Consider the following 20,514-nt stretch of genomic DNA (forward strand, 5'->3'; position numbering starts at 1 on the left):
AACACCGCCTCTTGAAGAATTTCCACCCCAGACAGAGTGCAAAGGTGGCCATTCCTATCGATGAAGCCATTATGGAGGTAGCTGACACAATTTGGCAGACACCAGCCACGGTGGCCCCAACTTGTCGCAGAGCTGATAAACGGTATTTTGTTCCATCCAAGAACTTGGAATTTCTCTTCAACCATCCTCAGCCAAACTCCTTAGTGGAGGATGCCGCCCAGCAGCGGGCCAAAGCACCACAATATAAGACTACACCGGATACTAAAAAATTGGACACATTTGGCAGAAAAGTTTACTCTTCAGCAACCTTTCTTTTGCGTATCTCTAATTATGCAGCGCTATTATCGAACCATAATTTTGACAACTATGAGAAAATATCTCAGCTGCTCCAATACCTCCCAGAGAGCAAGCGCCCCCTCTTAAAATCCCTAGTGCAGGAGGGTTTTATGGCATCCAGGGCAAGTCTGCAGATCTCCTTGGATGCAGCAGATATAGCAGCTCAAACCACGGCAACTGCAATAACAATGAGGCGCTCCTCTTGGTTGGCCTCCGCAGCAGTCCCAAAGGAGCTCCACACAAAAGTTGAGGATCTCCCCTTCGATAAAAACAAATTATTTGCAGAGAAAACGGATGAGATACTCCATTCCGGGAAAGATTCTCGGTCGACGCTCCGCACCTTGGGAATGTATACACCTCCCTTTCAGCGCAAGAAGTATTACCCGTATCAGAAGCGGTATAATTATCCTTATCAGAGGCAACACCAGCAGCAACGGGGCCTAGATCAGTCACGCCAAAGACAGCGTCCTCAATGCAAATGGTCCCAACCATTCTGCTCAAACAGCCAGCAAAATCCCAAGCAGCAAGTTTGATGGTACGGTCGAGGGCTTGCAACGACTACCTTCTGTGACGGCTCAACACCGACAAAACATTCCTCTGTTTCACCATCGACTTCGACCTTTTCGAGACCAATGGACAGCAATTACATCAGACCATTGGGTATTACAACTGGTGGCATCTGGGCTTACTATCCCCTTCATTACCATACCACCCACAAATCCACCAACCCCGTCCCTTTTCAGGGACCCCTTTCACGAGAGCTGCTTAAAAGAAGAGGCACAGCGTTTGCTCTCCGTAGGAGCCATAGAGCCCATACCCCTCCAGTTCCGAGAAAGGAGCTTCTATTCGAGGTATTTTCTCACAGAGAAAAAGACCGGAGGATGGAGGCCGATCCTTGATCTCAGAAAATTGAACAAATACCTCCGCCGTCAGTGGTTCAAGATGGGCACCCTTGCCAAGATATTACCATCACTAGAGAAGGATTGGTTCTCAGCCCTCGATCTACAAGATGCCTACTTCCATATAGCCATACACCCAGCTCACAGGCGTTTCCTCTGTTTCACTATCGGCAACGAACATTTCCAGTACCGAGTGCTACCATTTGGCCTTGCGTCTGCCCCCAGAGTGTTTTAAAAAACTCTGGCGGTAGTAACAGCGCACTTGCAACACAAGAATGTAATCATATTTCCGTATTTGGATGACTGCCTCATAAAAGGCAGGTCCAGTCAAGAAGTCCAACACATGGTGATGCTGGTCAGACAGACATTTCGCTCGCTTGGCCTCATAATCAACGACAAGAAGCCTTCACTGGATCCTACGCAAGCTATATATATTTCATAGGCGCACGCCTCGATTCCATCACGGCCCGTGCATACTTACCCTGGGAGCACTTCCAACTTTTGCACGATCGAGCCACAGTAGTCATCCAGGTGCCTACGGTTATGGTACTTACCTGTCTCCACCTTATGGGCCATATGGCCGCTACCACCTCTGTGGTTCAGCACGCCAGACTTTATTTCCGTTGCCTTCAACATTGGTTGACTTCTGTGTACATCCTGGTGAAGCATTTCATGCACAAAATAGTAACTCCTACTCCTCTAGTCCGCAGATCTTTGAGTTGGTGGTTGTATCCAGGAAATCTGCTAGCAGGAGTTCCGTTCAAATGTCAGCAACCGTCGATCCATTTGGCTATGGATGCCTCCCTCTTGGGCTGGGGAGCACACATCGGAGGTTACTCCGTACAGGGCAGATGGTCCGCACCAGAAGCCCTCTCCCATATCAATCTCCTAGAGCTGAAAGCCGTATTTCTCGCCTGCAAGCATTTCCATTCACTGATAGCTGGAGCAGCCGTCCGCGTACTTACGGACAACATAGCAGCTATGTACTACATCAATCGGCAGGGAGGAGTGCGATCACGCCGATTATGTGCACAAGTAGTCCGCCTATGGAACTAGTGTATAATCTGGTAGCATCATACTTACCGAGTACGAGCAATGTCACGGCAGATGGCCTGAGCAGAATTTTTCCTCAGGATCACGAGTGGGAAATTCGTCCTGACATCCTGGACATTTATGCTGGCTGCTGTGACCCTGGATGGCTGTAAACAGAGATACGCCAATTGCTGACCAAGAGGCTGCCAAGGAGTGCCCTTGACTGAAACCTATATTGATATGAACACACACTGCCCGGGGGGAGGAATCTCCCGCCTAGTAAAAAAATGTCCAGTACTCACAATGTAATTATCTCTTTTGCAAGGTAAATTAAGTTGAAACTCCCTTGTAAGAACTGGCGTCACAAAGACGGAACAACACAATTTGGCATCTTAGATAAGAAAGAGGATACGGGCCCCTATGGGTATAAAGATGGGTCCAGCAGCACATTTACTCTGAGTGTCAATCTACCATCTATCTGCTGGTTGGGTTACGTGTTTGACCTCCCAAGGTTCCACGGGGACGCCCACCTCGTATTCGTCTTTCCTAGGAATTGAGGGACCGGCCCTGGCCTGATATGCTGGAGTCGAGAGGCACAGAAGGGGGTAAAAATTGTACCTAGATATATCCTTTGTCTTAAGTGTACACATAGACTTAGAGCTCTTTAAAGATTAAGCTGTCACTTGGTACCATTATTTCTATTTTCTATCTTTATTTTCTTTTTAACCATTTTTAAGATCTATATTTGCTAGCAGTTAAGAAATAGAGCAATAGCCATTGTAACCATAAGATTTATAAGCTTCTTTAATAAACCTGTAACTGTTTAAGCTTTAACCTGACTCCTTCAGTTGCTGTAACAGAACCAAGCACAATTTAAAAGAACTTCAGCTGGTCATAAGGGACAGATATAGGAAGAGCTGGGGCATTTGGATTGTGTCGCTTACAGAGGACAGATCCGTATGGGCATCTCTCAGTCTTCCCTAGGCTGCCCGCTGTGAAGGGATCCTGTATCCTAGCAGTTAAAATCTGAGATATAATAAGCTTTTCCTATAAACTCTGGGGCATCTGTCAGCCTGTTGGCTGTCCTCCGCGAAGGGATCCCGATCCTAGCGGACAAAGACACGGATGTTAAACTCCTCGGGGCGCCTGTCAGTCTCTCCTAGACTGCCCACTGCGACGGGGCCTTGTGTCCCAGCAGTTGAAGACTCGGGTGTAACACAACACACACATACACACACACACACACACACACACACACACACACACACACACACACACACACACACACACACACTGCCCTGACCATCGGCTGACACCCATGTGGGTGTAAAACATGCTTGGAGAGGGACCACACACTCTCCCTGCCTGGGTGACAGTAATGGCCACACTCCCTAAAGATGGCAGCCTCTTTCTCTGCAGAGTGCAAGGATGGGATGGGGTTTTGGCACAAGAGGGTGTTGGCCTGGGCTGTAGGGGTCCTAGGTTAAAGGGTCAAAGGGTGCACAGAGCGTAATGCTGATGGTCAATGAGTGTTAGGCACTAGGGAACCAGGGGTGGATTGGGGTTAGGTGGATAGGAAACATTTTATTTGCACATTTACATATTATTTGCATGATGAATATGCAAATTAAACATTGCCAGTCCACCAAGGGTTTGTGAATAGGTTTGCAAGTCCACTGAATAAAAAAGGTTGGGAACCACTGGTATAGAGGTCCAGGGTCTAGGAAACTGAAACGTAGGGGGGCCTTAATCCTGAGTCAGCTGGCATAGACCAGTTGCAGGCCTCTAACTACAGCACAGACATATTCTGAGCGAGCAATTCTCTGCGTCAGAATCAACTGGTATTTGTAGCCAGGGCTTGACAGATAATAAAATCTACTCGCCCGTGGCGAGTAGATTGTAACCTGGAAGAGCTGAGTTTGGGTGATCTGCGCAAAGAAAATAAAGATAGAAAATAGAAATAATGGTACCAAGTGACAGCTTAATCTTTAAAGAGCTCTAAGTCTATGTGTACACTTAAGACAAAGGATATATCTAGGTACAATTTTTACCCCCTTCTGTGCCTCTCGACTCCAGCATATCAGGCCAGGGCCGGTCCCTCAATTCCTAGGAAAGACGAATACGAGGTGGGCGTCCCCGTGGAACCTTGGGAGGTCAAACACGTAACCCAACCAGCAGATAGATGGTAGATTGACACTCAGAGTAAATGTGCTGCTGGACCCATCTTTATACCCATAGGGGCCCGTATCCTCTTTCTTATCTAAGATGCCAAATTGTGTTGTTCCGTCTTTGTGACGCCAGTTCTTAAAAGGGAGTTTCAACTTAATTTACCTTGCAAAAGAGATAATTACATTGTGAGTACTGGACATTTTTTTACTAGGCGGGAGATTCCTCCCCCCGGGCAGTGTGTGTTCATATCAATATAGGTTTCAGTCAAGGGCACTCCTTGGCAGCCTCTTGGTCAGCAATTGGCGTATCTCTGTTTACAGCCATTCAGGGTCACAGCAGCCAGCATATCTGGGCTTTCAAAGACTATGCTGATTTTACTGCCCTATGTGCTCCAAGTAAGCAAAAATGGATGTTACAGGGAGGTTCCTGTCTGGCTACAGGGGGGATCATGGAGCTCCTGCCGGGCTGCCATTACCGAGGAGAGAGGGAGGGACCTCCAGCTCCGCTGCCTCCTGCCGCCATCTCAGCCCCAGCATAGAAATCAGCCACCATAGCTGCTAGAGTTGACCCTCCATGAACAGCCGGCTTCAACTCCAGCAACTGCCATAGCCTGGTTCATAGACCAGTGGTTAGGAACTATTGCTCTCTACAGAACAGTTAAACAGAACATTACACTGCAAGCCTGATCAGCTATCATGGATCAGCTGTGTAGACATACTGCCAGAGGTCAAAACAGAGATGTTTTTGCTGTAATTTTAACAAAAATGTAAACTTTGCTTTAGACATGTCTTGAGTGTTCATCCAATGGCTAGGATGGCTCTATCCCCTGAGTGGGTTCCTTAGAATGCACCTGCTGAAATTTTTTCTGAGGACATAGAAGCATGCAGTTGATACAATGCAAAATTAGTTATTTTCAGATCGAAATACTCCTTAATGGGCAGGTAAGTACAAACAACATGCTGAACAGTAACCCTAATTTCATGGTAGACCTTTGTGTACTCATTATGGAAGCAAATATATGCGGAAGATAGATTTCTAAAATCTCATAATACATATCCTTCTAATTCATTAAACACCTCTGTTGGGGCATGTCTTAAAAAAAAAACGTACATGACCATATAGGCTAGAACCCTGTGGTCCACAGAGTCCAGTATCTAATGACTGCTATCGGCTGAATGAGTTGAAGAGGCAAGGTACCACATAGTAAGTAATTATTTTATTTGCAGAAGCAGCATCCTATCTCATTAGAGATTGACATATGACTGAAAGTTTATATACCTTCCAAAACTAAGGAGTAACCAGAGGTCAAAGATTCTCTGTGGCAATGTAAAACACATCCTGGACCAAAAAGACATGTTCACATAACAGTTACAGTAAAGGCAAAAAGGGAGAGTTGTGATGATCCTCCTAATGTTCCACTGATCTAGGAAACACTTTGGACTTTCCAGGTAGCTAAAGACTTTGTTTTTCCTTCTGAAAACACAAGACCTTTTGAAGCAGAGACTTTTCCCCTTACACTGGTCAAATCAGCAGTTAACAGCATGAGAACTGGAAAATAAGTGTAGTTCAGCAGGAATTTTCCATTAACTTCTGTGTTGCGTATCCACACAGAACTCTGCCAGGATATTTTGTTCATTAATCTCGTCAAATTTACTTGTCTGGTGTGAGCAGAAATAGAAGGGGCTGTGGGCCAGGACTAGCTCTTTCCAGAAGATTCTGGAAGACTGGAAATGGGCAAATATAGTGTCCATGTATGAAAAGGGAAATAAGAACAACCCAGGAAATTACAGACCAGTCAGTTTAATTTCTGTGCCAGGGAAGATAATGGAGCAGATAATTAAGGAATTAATCTGCAAACATCTGGAAGATAATAAGATGATAGTTAACAGCATGGATTTGTAAAGAACAAATTATGTCCAACCAATCTGATAGCCTTCTTTGCTAAGATAACATGTCTTGTGGATAAGGGAGAAGCGGTGGACATGGAATACCCAGACCAAGGCTACTCAACAGTGGCCCACAATGCGGTTTGGATTTATGCAGGGCTGAACAGGTGTCCTGCGGGTGGGAGCCAAAATAAAAAAGTAGTCAATATAATGGTCTTCTATTGATATGCATTTAAGTAGTTAAATTCCTGGACTGTCATTGCTTGTTAAAAGTGCTGTCGTATGGGTGGAAATTGGATAAATATTGCTTTTTATTAATACAGGCAGTCCCCAAGTTACGTCGGATCCGCAGTTATGAACGGGGCCCTCTCGAGGTCCCTTCCAGTTTTAGTATTCTATGATTCTGTGATTCTTTTTGCAGTGCCCAATACAATGTGGCCCCTGATCTCTGTGTGCTATTGTAATACAAATATTATAATAAAAGTTGAGCCTCTCTAAACTGAAACTCTCTGATCTGGCAACATCCGTGGTCTGGAAGAGTCTTGGTAGAGGGCTGGTGGTTGGGAGCCCTGGAGCCTAGCTTACCACAGCTGCGCAGCTGGGCTGCCTGGCGTCCCACAGCTGGGCTGCTCGGCAGGGCCAGGAGGCTAGTGTGTGGCAGTGAGGGCTTCCTAGCGGAGCCAGGAACTCAGTGCTCCTGGAATTGGGCTGCACTGCTTTGCAGGGGGGACTGGCAGTGCAGGGGTGCTGGTGGTATGAGGGAGCCTGTGGGTCAGCAATGGGGCGGCTGTTAGTAGGGGGGCCAGATATGACCTTGCCTGGTCCAGCAAAATCCTTCAGCCGGGACCAGTCAGGTCTCAAGGATGCCAGACCAGGGAGATCTAACTTGTAATCACAAATCACTGATGATCTCACTAGTGTTTCTCCAGAAGGCTTGGTTTGAGTCTGACAAACATATTAATCATGTGATTACCACCATAGTGGCATTTTGTAGACAGGCACATCAGATTCTTTTTTTTTTTGATTATCTGGTGCCCATTTTAACCACAATGACAAACTTGACAAGCCTGAGGAAATTTTTAAATTAGCCCCCATATACAAACAAGAACTGCTTTTGTCATTAGGAAAAAAGGTTATTCTTATAGCTTCAGATACTCTTCCATTCTAAATTTTTCTTTCCAAAATTCCAGGGAAATAGGTCTCCCATCATTTTGTTCTAACCCTTGGAAGCTTGTGGAATAAATGGGCATTCTTACAGCTCTAAAGATACATCTCAAGCTTAGGCATATATATGCCAGTTGTATCCTGTCTATTTCATTCTGTCCAAAATGCCAAGGCCATAAGGCTTCAAGCTTGCTACGGACAAGATGTAAAGTGCATTAATTAAGTGGCATACTAGGTATCTAGAAATCTATTCACAGAAATCTCTAGAAGAGGGCTGAGGACTATTTGTACAGTTTGATTCCTTTTCAGAGGCATCTTTTGATAGGAAGGTGCTACTAAGTTGGTTCCCACATGACTCCTTCATTTGTAAAGTTCTTGGTTTATCTGGAGGCATGTCTATTCCTGCCTGTTGTTAAGCATAATGTAATTATACAGGTTGAACCTCTGTGGTCCAGGGCTCTCTGGTCTGTCAGGAGCATGGATGTTGCTGAATCAGAGAGCCCCAGTGGCTGGGAGCGGAGCCAGTCAGCAGGGCCAGTGGGACAGCAGAGCCTACGGGGAAGTAGGAGCAGCAGAACCAGTGAAGCCCAGTGGTCAGTGAGAGAAGCCCAGCAGGAAGGCTGGTGTCCTCCCCTTCCCCTCTTCTTCCTCCCCTCCCCCTGCCTTCTCCCTGACCAGTCACATCCTGAGAGTTGTGGACCAGTGAGATCCAACCCGTACTATGTCTGCCCCAGTTCTCCTCTTTCCCACACTCTGGGATGTACTGCTTACTTTACTTCCCATAAGTAATGGATGAGGAGAAAAGTGTGCAACAGAATGAGAGAATTCTTAGTTGATCATTTATTTCTGTTAGCAGTTTCTCTGAATTCAGACCTGGTAGTCTGTTAAATGATCAGTGTACATTGAAACTTTCTCTAAAGGGTGACTTAGACATACATTAAAGCTAATTTAATACATTATATAATGTTGTCTTAGTACTAATAGTGGGTGGCTGAATTGTTTCTGCAGCTATGGAAGAAGCATTCTATTAGCCTGAGCTGAAGGGTGGAGCTTAATTTTGGGTCTTCTAGCAACAGCATTGCACCACCTCCAAATTCCACAAGTGAGTGGGGAGGGAAAGACTGGTTAGATCTTCTGCCTCCAATCTGAGGAATATATAAAGCGGACATAGCCTCAACAATTTTTTCTGACTTGTGTAAGAGTGAATCGGGTCTATTTAAATTTGGAAATATTAATCTCTCCTTCTAATATGTCTGACTTGTTAAATTTACATTTTAATTCAAAGATCATTTGTTGTTTCTTATTTAGAAAATAAACTGGGATGATTTAGCTGCCAAAAAAATACCAGCTCCATTTAAACCAGTAATCCGGGATGAGTTGGATGTTAGTAACTTTGCAGAGGAATTTACAGAAATGGATCCCACATACTCTCCTGCAGCTACACCACAGATTTCAGAGAGAATGTTTCAGGTAAGTGTAAAACATTACAACTTTGTTAAAATATACACTTCCCTCATGTATGGCAAGATTTTGTCCTTTTGAAGTGTGTTTTTATTGCCATTGAAGCTATTGAAAGTTGAATACAGAATCAGTGGGCAGAATTAGATCTGTAATGTAGTATAGTGTAGTAACTTATGCTATGTTACACCTTTTATATAAATCTTTCTTGAGGATAGAAGTCTGAATTATTATTAGAGTTGATAGTTTAATAAACATCCAGTGTTACATTTGTGTATACTTATTATTTATAATAATAATACAAGATTCTCTCTTAACTACTGTGTTACATATGAAAAGCTAGATTTGATTAGTTTAATTTTTGGGCCCAGTCCTACCGCTAGGAAGTCACTGTCAGATCTCTTGTTGATTTTAGTGGCCTAGGATCAGTCAGGTCTATTACATAAGGAAATATGTTTGTTACTAGATTCTTTTAACCAAATACAGAAGCAAATTGATCTATTTGATAACTAAATTCTGGTTTTAGTCTGATAATTCATATGTACAAATTAGTCTTAATTGCTTTTGCTTTATATGTGGATCTCTCATTTCCTCGGGGGGGGAGGGAAGGGTCAGTCATCTCTAATACACTGTACCCTTACCTCAAACTATATGGAAAGCCTTCTGTGGATGCAGTGATATAAGTTTGTAGGGAAGAGTTAGAGACAAAATCTTGCAGATTTTGTGTCCTTCTGGTCCTTGGCTCCATAGAAGATGGCAATCCACCAATATACTGTCTGCAGAAAATAAACATAATTTAAAAATCTTTCTTATTGTGCTTCCTGCAATTGGAATTCTTCCTGTATGTAATGATTTGATCTCTTACAGTATTTCAAAATGGGAATAATTTTCAGGAGCTCCTAAAAGATATGTATTTAAAAGTCAGTGAGATTTTGATGCATTCGAAAATGTTGTCGGATACCTTGTAATTGTTTTTGGTCACGTATTTCATTTATTTCTTTGAATATATTTTCAGATGTACTCCTTAAAGTAGGTGTCTGTTATGAGCATAAAGGAATACCATGTTCAAATGTAGTTCATTGGGAAACTGAAAAAAAAAATTGTTATATCTGAATGATTTCTGTGGTATTAAATAACTTCCCATTTATCTGTTTTATAAAAGTTTAGTCTCACTTATTTTCCAAATGCACAAAATAAAGTGACTTAAAAAACAATATTGATCAAACAAACACTTGGAATATATAATGTGGGGGAAATTAGACTTTTAAAAATTATATATAATAAGGTCATTATTACAGCTGTAGTCTAGAAGATATTAGTATTTGCAGAAAATTAACCTTCCACATTTATGAGGTATCATACTATTTTAAGTGATTTTATTTGCTTATTTAGTTAGAGAAATCAAACTTCTATAGGTATATGACCCCCCAAAATACATGAGCATTATAATATTTCTGTGTTCTACAAATCACCTTCAAGATAAATATTTACTTCAAATTTTAAATATTTATTTGAATTTCTTCTAGATCTGGATATACTGAACATATTAGCTGAAGATAATCCCACTAATGATGCAGCGCGCTATTTTTGTTTTGCCATGTAAAGCAATTTTAGACATTTGCCCCATCATAATGTAAACTTGTTGATACCTTAACTGTAGATGTCTTGAGAAGCTAGCCAGTTTGAAGTGTGAACCTTTGTCACCAGTGCAAAAGAACTGAAGCTGTGAGTCAGATTTTTTTTTAGCATTTTCCCCAAAATCTCTTATTTTTACTTGTTTTTTTTTTTTAAGACAAGAAGATTGTATAAACTCTTTCAGGAAGACACTTTTCTATTGATTTTAAATTAAGTTGCTCTTTACTTTGAATGCAATGGCATTTACCTATCTTTCAGTTACCTATCTTTTTCCTGTCTGCATTATGATACATTATATGGACAATCTCAAGCCTTTACATTTAACTTCTGTCTTTGTTTTGCAGGGGTATTCTTTTGTTGCTCCTTCTATTTTGTTTAAACGCAATGCAGCCATAGTAGATCCTGTTCAGTTTCATATGGGAGTTGAAAGACCTGGAGTTACAACTATTGCAAGAAGTGCTATGATGAAGGTAATGGCAGTATTTAAATAAACATAATCCTGGATAATTTGAAGATGCTCATGATTTATGAGGTAATAATCTTATTCTAGGCTAAATAAAATCTGTGCCCAGAGCCTGAAGTACTAATTAGTTGTTTAGAAGTAATGTATAGTTACTATGCAGTTATCCTCTTTGTCTGCCAATGGATCTTAAGCCAGTTAGGGTAAGTCTACACAGCAAAATTATTTCAGAATAAATTAATAAATAATTATTCCAAAATAACTATGCAAGCTTCTACACAGCCATTCCATTATTTCGAAATAATTTTGAACTAATGGATGACATATTCTGACTTCTGTAAACCTCATTCTATGAGAAATAACCCCTATTCCGAAATAGCTATTTCAAAATAATGTGTGTGTAGACACTCCACTGCTGCTATTTCGAAATAGCCCATGACCAGGGCCTTTCTAAGTTACTCCTCCCAGTGCCTCCTGGGGCTCTAAATCAAGATAGCTTGTCTACATTAAGGAAACCTGCCTCGGACTAATTTTGAAGCTTTCCTGTAGTGTAGATGTGCTATTTCAAAATAAGCTTTTTCAGAATAACTATTCTGGAATAGCTTATTTCAAAATTGATGCGTAGTGTAGATGTTGCTTTAGAGCATACAGATTACATGCCATACAGTTAAGAAGTAACTTGAGTCCAGCCTTGAAGAAATGTTAAAAAATACAGCATAGACACCATCTTACCAGCAGAAGAGCAATGAAAATATTAATAAGGCTTTTACTCAACTGTCAAAATAATATACACCCTTGATAAATAGTTGGTTTTCAAAGCTGCTGTGGTTATTAACTCATATCTCTTCCTATGATATGTCTACTTCTATTCGCATAGATAGATATAGCTAGAAATAGATTCATAGATACTATCATTGTGGTATCTGTAAAACATCCCCAACACTATATATCTGAATATTTTTGTAGTGAAAGCTATTCTGAAAGTAACTTTAATTTCAGATTTTTTTCTGTGTGTGTGTATTGCATGCACCATTAGAGAAGTTTATGTATATAATTACACATTGTCAATTTATACTATGTTGTTTACCAAAATGAGATCTCTTTTAAAACTGCATTTTTGGAACTTTAAAGGCAGATGAATAATTATCACCAAAATGTATTATGTGTCTTTGACTGTGTCCTAAAAGTATTCCAGAGAACTCAATACAGTCAATTTCATAACAGGACTCTCCATTTTATCATCACTATGAACTGGATCTGAAAGAGAAACCACTGGGAGAAGGAAGTTTTTCCATCTGTCGAAAGTGTTCACACAAGAAAACAAGCCAAGAATATGCAGTAAAAATAATTAGTAAAAGGTATATTTACTAAAAACTTGTTTTGCTTAGTATCAGCAGTGAACTAGAATAATGCTCACTGAATTTTGCATGTAGAAAAAAAGTTGATTTAAAACATCACTTTTCTTTTGAGAATTCAAAAGAAAAGAATTCAAAATTCATACAGTAATATGAACTTTTTTAATTGAAAGTTTTTGGAACTTGGGGCTAATTGTGCTTCTTGAGGAATGAGATAAAGAGGAAACAAATCTCTTTTATACTTTTTTGTGCAAATTTGTTCCCAGTTGTTCTGTGTCCCCATTATGTTCCTCTCCTAGCAGACTACAGTAAAAACTGTTTTATGCTTTGTTACACTTTGGGCACGTCTAGACTACATGGCTCCGTCAACAGAGCCATGTAGATTTGTTTACTCGGGAACTGAAGCGGCAATTTAAATAATCGCTGCTTCATTTAAATTAAAATGGCTGCCTCTCTGTGTCGATCAGCTGTTTGGCGGCACAGCGCTGTAGTCTGGATGCTCCGCAGTTGACATCAAAGGCATTTGTCGACCTCCCTGGTAAACCTCATCCCGCGAGGCATAACAGGGAGGTCGACAAATGCCTTTGATGTCGACAACGGAATGACCAGACTACAGTGCTGTGCCACCAAACAGCTGATCAGCACAGTGCGGCAGTCCATTTTAATTTAAATGAAGTGGCGATTATTTAAATCGACGCTTCATTTCCCTTTGCCTACAACCCTAATCTACATGGCTCTGTCGACGGAGCCATGTAGTCTAGACGTGCCCTTTGAGAAATAGAACTAGTAGAATCTTGTTTGGAAGATTGGCAATTTGCCACATTTATTGTGAATGCAGAATTTATTTACTGTCTCTAGATACTATAATTATCCACCACCAATTCATACACACAGCTCTATGGATGGGACATAATTACCAGCCTCAAGTGCTCATTTTAGTCCACTGGCCAGATCCTGGCATTGATTTCTTTGTCAAGGGAGCCATCATTGGCTATCACACTGCTGAGATACTTAAACTTGTCCACTGTTTTTAACTCTGTTCCTTCAATAGAATTTGAAGCGGGGAGAGCAGCAGATCCTGGAGCAGGCTGAAACAATACCTCGGCCTTTCTTCGGCTGGTGGTCAAACCAAAGAGGCGAGTGGCTTCAGCAAACTTGTTGACGATATGCTGGAGATCAGATTCCTCATGTGCCATAAGTGCACAGTCGTCAGCAAAAAGGGCTTCAAGAATGTGCCTCTCAAGCATTTTTGTTCTAGCGTTCAAACGACAAAGGACGAAAAATGACCCATCAAGCGTGTACTTTATGTAGACTCCATGGTCCAGGTCCCTGACTGCGTGGCTGAGGGGACACATAAAAAAGAGTTTGAATAGCACTGGGGCCAGCACACACCCTTGCTTCATGCCATTGGATATCTCAAATGGATCTGAAAACTCGCCATTCGAAAAAACGAAGCCAATCATGTCATAATGGAACAGGCATATAAGGTTGACAGATCTTCTCGGGCAGCCAAATTTTAGCAGGATAATCCACAGGGCTTCTCTGTTGACAGTGTCAAATGCCTTGGTCAGGTCTATAAAGATGGTGTATAGAGCCAAGTTCTGCTCTATGCACTTTTTCTGGACCTGATGAACAGCGAAGATCATCTCAATGGTGCTGTGGCCTGGACGGAAACCACACTGTAGTTTGGAAGGAAACCAGACTCTAGTAGGTTCTCCTCTAAGATGCTGGTGATCAGACAGTTAAGGATGACTCAAGCCAAGATCTTCCCAGCAGTAGAGAGAAGGGTGATGCCCTGGTAATTTCCACAATCATCTTTATTGCCCTTGTTCTTAAAGAGCGAGATGATTGTGGCATCCCTAAAGTCTTTGGGTATGTTGTCTTTTTCCTAGATGCTGGTCAAAATGCTGTGAAAGGCTTTGAGTGACACTGGTCCTGCTGCCTTGAAAATTTCTGCAGGAATACCATCTATCCCAGGGGCTTTGCCAGAGCTAGTCTGGCTGATTGCCTTTTTGACCTCATCCATTGTAGGGGGCAGGTCAAGACTGTCTATCATGGGTTTCTGAGGAATCTGATCTAAGGTCACAAGGTCGACAATGGAGCGCCTATTGAGAAGGTTGCTGAAGTACTCTCTCCAACTATCATTGATGCTGCTCTTCTCCCTCAGGAGGATCATGCCATCTGCAGACAGGAGTAGTACTGTACTTGGCTTTGAAGGTCCATATACAACTTTGATAGCATTGAAGAAAATCTTGGAGTTCTTGGTATCAGCATAATGTTGGACTTCATCACCTTTTCTCTCCCATCACTCATCTTGCATTTTGCGAAGTGCTGTCTGCGCCTGACTCTGAAGGTGCTTGAAATGGTCATGTTTGGAAATTGAGAACTGGTCATTTTGCCATACCAAAAGTGTGTTCTATTTTTCCTCTAAGATCTTCATGATGGTCTTGTCATTGGTGAACTCTCTTTTTCAGTCCTAGTGTCAACTTAGCTGACTCTGTCACCAGGGTTTTGAACTGGTTCCATTTTTGTGTTGGGTCTCCAGTCAAGGGTCAATGGGACGTCAGTACGTCATCAAGGCAGGCTGCAAATTGCTCACGATGACCAATATGCTGCAGCTTCCCGATGTTGAAGAAAGGTCTGACAGCCTTGGGCTTCTTGCGATACAGTGGTGTGACGTGCAGCATAAGGACAGATCTGACGAGTCTATGATCAGTCCAGCGCTCAGCTCCCCGCATGGCCCTAGTAGTCTTAACATCATGCATGTCCCGCCTGCAACTGATGACATAGTCAATAAGATGCCACTGTTTTGATTTCGGGTGCATCCATGTGGTCTTGTATTTATCGGCCTGCCTGAAGAGAGTGTTGGTAATCGTCAGATCATTTTCTGCACGCAAGCTCAGCAAGAGGAGGCCATTGGCATTCATATTACCAATGCCGTGATGCCCCAGCACCTCTTTCCAGTTCCTACAGTCCTTGCTGACTCTGGCATTGAAGTCATCCAACAGGCGAAGCTTGTCACTAGGAGTTGCTTTTGCAAGAAGATCAAGGTCCTCGTAGAAACTCTCTTTTGCTTCATCGCTGCTGGTCAGAGTGGGGGTGTAAGCGCTGATGACTGTGACGTGATGAAAGGGATTGAGGGGGAAGCAGAACTTGATCAGATGCTCACTGATGCAAGTGGGTAGGTTAGGAAGCTGGCGCAGAAGTGATGTCTTAATGATAAGTCTCACTCTGTAGATTCTGGCTTTGTTTCTGGCCTGCCTTTCCAGAAGAAGATGTAACCTCCTTTCGGTTTGCAGATGGATCCTTTCTCTGCAGGTCTGGTCTCGCTCAAGGCGGCTATGTCAATGTTATAGTGTGCCAGTACTCTTATTATGAGGGCCGTTCTTCTCTCAGGCCTCATAGTATTGTCCCTGTCCAAGAGGGTGCGAACGTTCCATGCTCCAAATATCATCTTTCTTTTCACTGTTTTTCAACCACTGTGAGGGTAAAACTGCCAGCCATGGTATGCTGGCCAGTTTGGTTGGGACAAGCAATTTTTAGGACACCTTTTCTAGTCCCCTCCCTCATTTGAGGGTGAATAGTGCTACTCCTTAAAAGGCCTGCTCAGTTGCCTGGGATGTTGCCAAACTCCTCCGTTGTCCCGGGATCAGAGTCGAGTGACCAAAGTCGACAGGCTGCCTACATGCAGGTTTGGGACTACAGCTCCCAGTGGTCACCTCCCCCCATTGCTTCAGGACTTTGAAGTAATTTTTTGTAAACTGAAAGACACGAGTGAGCAAAGAACCTGTGCAGGAAAATATTTGAAGTGGAAAAGCCATTGCACAGGGGCAGTTCCACTCTCTTGGCCTAAGAAGCCTGGTTCCAGTGGTACGAAAAGTCATCACAGCTGGAGACTTCCTAGGCTGCAGTGGATGGCCATGGTGTCTTCAGTGCCTTGTCATGTCCTTCGCTCTCCACAGAGTGTTGCAGAACCACCTTCTTGGTCGTTGGATCTCAACTGTGTAAATGTTTCCAAACCCCCTTCTGTCCTCAGTGGGGCACTACTCTTCAACCACCTGATCTGGAGCACCCACAGGGACATTACTCAAAGAAAAGGTTACTCACCTTGTGCAATAACAGATTATTTATATGTGTGTCTCTAAGGTGCTCCACTATCTACTCTCCTCCCCTCTACTTTGGAGTTTGCACTACAGTAGATAAGGACTGTGGGTGAGAGGGTCAGACTGCACTAGATGAGGTGCCAGAAGTACTACTATACGATTACTGCACATGCCCATCCGTGTCAGACACTGCTATAAAAAAAACTCAAATTAACTGTGCCAAGATGCACCAATATCTGAAATTGAGCTCCCTCAGAAATACACATCTTAAAGACCTTCAGTTATCACACAAGGTCAGTAATACAGCCTCTTTTCCCCCTTCAAATTAATCTACTTCACCTGTAATATTTGTAATGATTTTTTTCAGAGTCCATGTGTATCATTAATATAGTTGAGCATGGTGCTATTATTTAAAATTATTTTATCCAATATGGATTTCGTATTTCTATACCAACCTTGGAAGTAAGTCTTTGACATGAGGATGGAACAGATAGTGCCAGTGTTTCCAGACTAATGGGCATGTTTGAATTGCTTAGGACGGGGGTCGGCAATCTTTTCAAACCAAAGAGGCAAACTATATCAAAATTCAGAACAAGTGGTCAACAAAGAGCCATATAAGAATGCCTATTTGCATGACTGAAAATATACAAGTTAATATTATTGATAATTGACATTATTAATAATAGCATAAATTAAACATTGTACTCACAGACTTTATTTAATGGGACTTCTGCTGCTGCATCTTTTCACAGATTTCTTTGAAGTTTACATCATAACTGGTCAAATCCCGCTTCATACAGACACTCAGGCTGTCTTCTGTGAATTTTATGACAGGTGTTTGGGGATGTGGGGGTTCAAGAGTCTGGGTTGGTGTGGTTGAGGGGTTCAGGGCAGGGGATTTGGGTGTATGATACATTCAGGGCACAAGGTTGGGGCATGAGGGCGTGCAGGCGAGTTATGGCAGGGGACTGGGGATGTGCAGGTGATGTGGGGGCATGAGGGGCTCAAGGCAGGCGGTTCAGGTGTATGATGGGCTCAGGGTCGGTGGGGGGGGGGGTGCAGAAGTGTTACAATGCTGGGCCCCAATTGGCCAGGCTTCATTTTTAAATAAAGTAAAATATTACATTAAACATAAAAGGTTTTGGTATTGTCTTTCTTTATGGCAGCAGTGGGGAACCTGTTTTGGGTTGGGGACCACTGGCCCATAGGAAAATTAGTTGAAAAAAATTCCAAAAAACCCTAACCCTCACTGATGTGGCCTCCAACTGAAACACCTCACTCCCCGGTGCTCCAGCCCTATGGTGGGGGGAGAGGCTGGGAGGACTGAAGTTCAAGACCTCAGGCCAGATTTACTCTTCTGGGGTTCCAGGGTTAGTGGATTTTGTGGGTCCCCCAGGCTCTTGGGTGGGGCCAAAAAGAGGGATTAAGTGTGTGGGACAGAGTTGCCAGTGAATGGGATAGAGATGGGGGTGAAGAATCTGGGCTAAAAGTGGAGTGTAGGAGGTGGTGAGGGTGAGAGATCTGAGTGGGAGGTAGGGTTCAGGAGCAGGCTGGGAGTAGGGTGTCTAGCTAGGAGAAGGGGACAAGGCAAGGGAGTGGGCTGGGGCAGGCTGTCTGGGCAGGAGTGGGTTGGGGCTGGGTATCTGACCGGGGGCAGGGTGTCTGGCTAGGAGGCAGAAGTGGGCTGGGGGCAGGGTGTCTGGCCGGCGGGGTGTGTGAATGAGGGGGGGACACTTTCACGCCATGTCACAGGCACCATGTAACGTGGCCTCCTGCTACTCCCATTCACTGTAAGGAAGCCTCTAGGAAGGATTTGCTGGTCAAGTATCCTGGGGGAAGGAAAAAGGCAGCGCATGCAGAGCCATTTTTGGTTCCACTTGTTCCCCGCATGCCAGCGGAAGGAAAAGGGCAGAGCATGGAGCCATGCTTGTTCCCTGGATCTGGCAGGGAGGCTCAGGGCTTTCTCCCCTCGCCCCCTTTCCCTACAATAAGCCGGTGCTGGCGTTCCAATCTTGCGGGGGGCCATAAGGCTGTAGCACCAGCGCTGGCTCCCTGCTGCGGGGGGCTGAGTTGGCGCTACAGAAGAGTCATATCTGGCTTCCTAGTAAGTCAAGCCATAAGTTGCTGACCACTGTCTTATGGTGTTTGTAAAAACTGTGGTGCCATCAAATGTCTTGTACTAGGCAAAAGGGCAGTCTCAAGATAGAAAGTAATCTAGCAAAGTTTTTATTCTTAATATGCCAAGACATGACTGAATCATATATTTGTTTTATGTATTTATAATATTTTTCAGGGCTCAGTTGGTTGGTTCAGTTTGCTTGTTTGAAGGTGCTGATTTCTAATTACATATAACAAAATAGTAACTGTTCTAATATTCCAAAATTTGAATTAGGAAGAGTTTAGATGTAAAATTTTGACTTTGAAATTTATTCAATTACATTTGGTAATTTTCCAGAATGGAAGCCAACACCCAGAGGGAAATAACAGCTTTGAAACTCTGTGAAGGACACCCTAATGTAGTGAAGTTGCATGAAGTTTATCATGATCAGGTATTCTGAAGAAACTATAATAAGCATTTTCCAAACACATTTTGTTGTGTATAACTGTTGGCATAACGCTTATTGGTACTTTGTGCAGGTAGCTTTTTCCAAGTAATTGTAGCAAAAGCATTAAAGCCAAATGAGATTATACTTTTATTTATATAAAACAAAAATATATTTGTAGGAATCAGGTATTCCACCTTCCCTCAGTGGTATGAAGCTTAAATGATATTTGTAATATGCTTGGAAATCCTTGAATGAATGGTGCTACATAGGTACCAAAGATTATTTCATAATTTTGGTTGTTTTTAAATGAGACATCCCAAATAATTTCATAAACTACCAAATTTAAAAGCAGTTCCTTTATAAAAAAAATACTAGCATGTGCTTCAGTTTTGTTTAGTTACAGAACTTCAATTATCCATTGTTCCTAAGCATGGCTCAGATGTAGTGAACAATGGTTCCCTCAGGGAAACCAGAGGAGCTTGGGGCCTACTCTAACCTCTGCTGGTGTAAGCTCCTCAGCAGATCAGGTGTAATGAAGCTGAGGTCCTCTTCGCCCCAGACAGGCGCCAAGGTCCCTCCTAAAATGTCCCCTTTGTCCCTTATGTAACTGTCTAACTGAGGGAACAGCTGGTAGGCATATGCAATACAAAAATTAAGGGTACGTCTACATTTGCTCCCTAGTTTGGAGTAGGAATGCAAATACAGACAAATGAAGTAGCTAATGAAGCCGGGATTTAAATATCCCGTGCTCCATTAGCATGATCTTGCCGGCCCGCTAGTTCGAATAACAGCTGATTCAAACCAGGAAGTGCGCACCAGGACGCGTTAGTTTAAACCAAAGCCCTTGGTTTGAACTAACGTTACTCCTTTTTTTTTTTTTTTCCCCTTCAGAAAAAGAGGAGTAATGTTAGTTCAAACCAAGGGCTTTGGTTCGAACTAACGTGTCCCGGTGCGCACTTCCTGGTTCGAATCAGCTGTGATTCAAACTAGCGCACCAGCGAGATCATGCTAATGGAGTGCGGGATATTTAAATCCTGGCTTTATTAGCTTCTTCGCTCATCTGCATTTGCATCCCCAGTCCGAACTAGGGAGCAAATGTAGATGTACCCTAAGATTCTGCTCCACAATCTTTAAGGATGGGGGAGATTTATATTTTCACTGTTTATTTGTATGTACTAAAATATAATCAGAATTCATTTTCAATGTCCTTTTTTGAGTTCTCAAGTGAAAAAATCTTTTTAAATTAGCTTTTTAGGGCAAGGTGCTATCAGCATCCCTAGGCTTTTGCTGGTCCATTTTTAACAAATTCTGAAATTTCAAATACCATTTCACTGTTTTTTCTGAATTTTGTTTTTATTTTTACTAATTAGTGGTGACTACTACAAATCTAATAAGGTTCTTCGTTGGGAATCTGACTCCAACTGGCCTCACTAATATTTGTCAGGCCATGTTTCTTTTTTGGCAAATCCCA

The 20,514-nt window shown here is 42.7% G+C and overlaps 1 protein-coding gene and 1 long non-coding RNA gene across 6 annotated transcripts in view; one reads left to right on the plus strand and one right to left on the minus strand.

The window, feature by feature from the left end:
* The window catches only part of RPS6KA5 (ribosomal protein S6 kinase A5), a 189,330-nt gene that overhangs the window by 143,463 nt on the left and 25,353 nt on the right, over positions 1 to 20,514 (plus strand). For both annotated transcript variants that reach the window (XM_089778385.1, XM_089778384.1), the window contains exons 9-12: positions 8,795 to 8,956; positions 10,924 to 11,049; positions 12,264 to 12,397; positions 18,953 to 19,046. In XM_089778385.1, coding sequence (XP_089634511.1) covers positions 8,795 to 8,956; positions 10,924 to 11,049; positions 12,264 to 12,397; positions 18,953 to 19,046 — 516 coding nt within the window. The remainder of the gene's footprint in view (positions 1 to 8,794; positions 8,957 to 10,923; positions 11,050 to 12,263; positions 12,398 to 18,952; positions 19,047 to 20,514) is intronic.
* The window catches only part of LOC112545659 (uncharacterized), a 104,512-nt gene that overhangs the window by 21,101 nt on the left and 62,897 nt on the right, over positions 1 to 20,514 (minus strand). Inside the window, exon 1 of one of the 4 annotated variants that reach the window (XR_012903330.2) lies at positions 17,207 to 18,955. The exons of 2 other annotated variants lie outside the window; for them this stretch is intronic. This is a non-coding gene — a long non-coding RNA (uncharacterized LOC112545659). Of the gene's footprint in view, positions 1 to 9,585; positions 10,307 to 17,206; positions 18,956 to 20,514 lie in introns of those variants that run through there. One more of the 4 variants, XR_012903331.2, reaches the window with a different exon arrangement.

This window comes from Pelodiscus sinensis, chromosome 5, assembly GCF_052426305.1.
Source record: "Pelodiscus sinensis isolate ZL-2025 chromosome 5, ASM5242630v1, whole genome shotgun sequence".
In the NCBI taxonomy this organism is placed as follows: Eukaryota; Metazoa; Chordata; order Testudines; family Trionychidae; genus Pelodiscus; species Pelodiscus sinensis.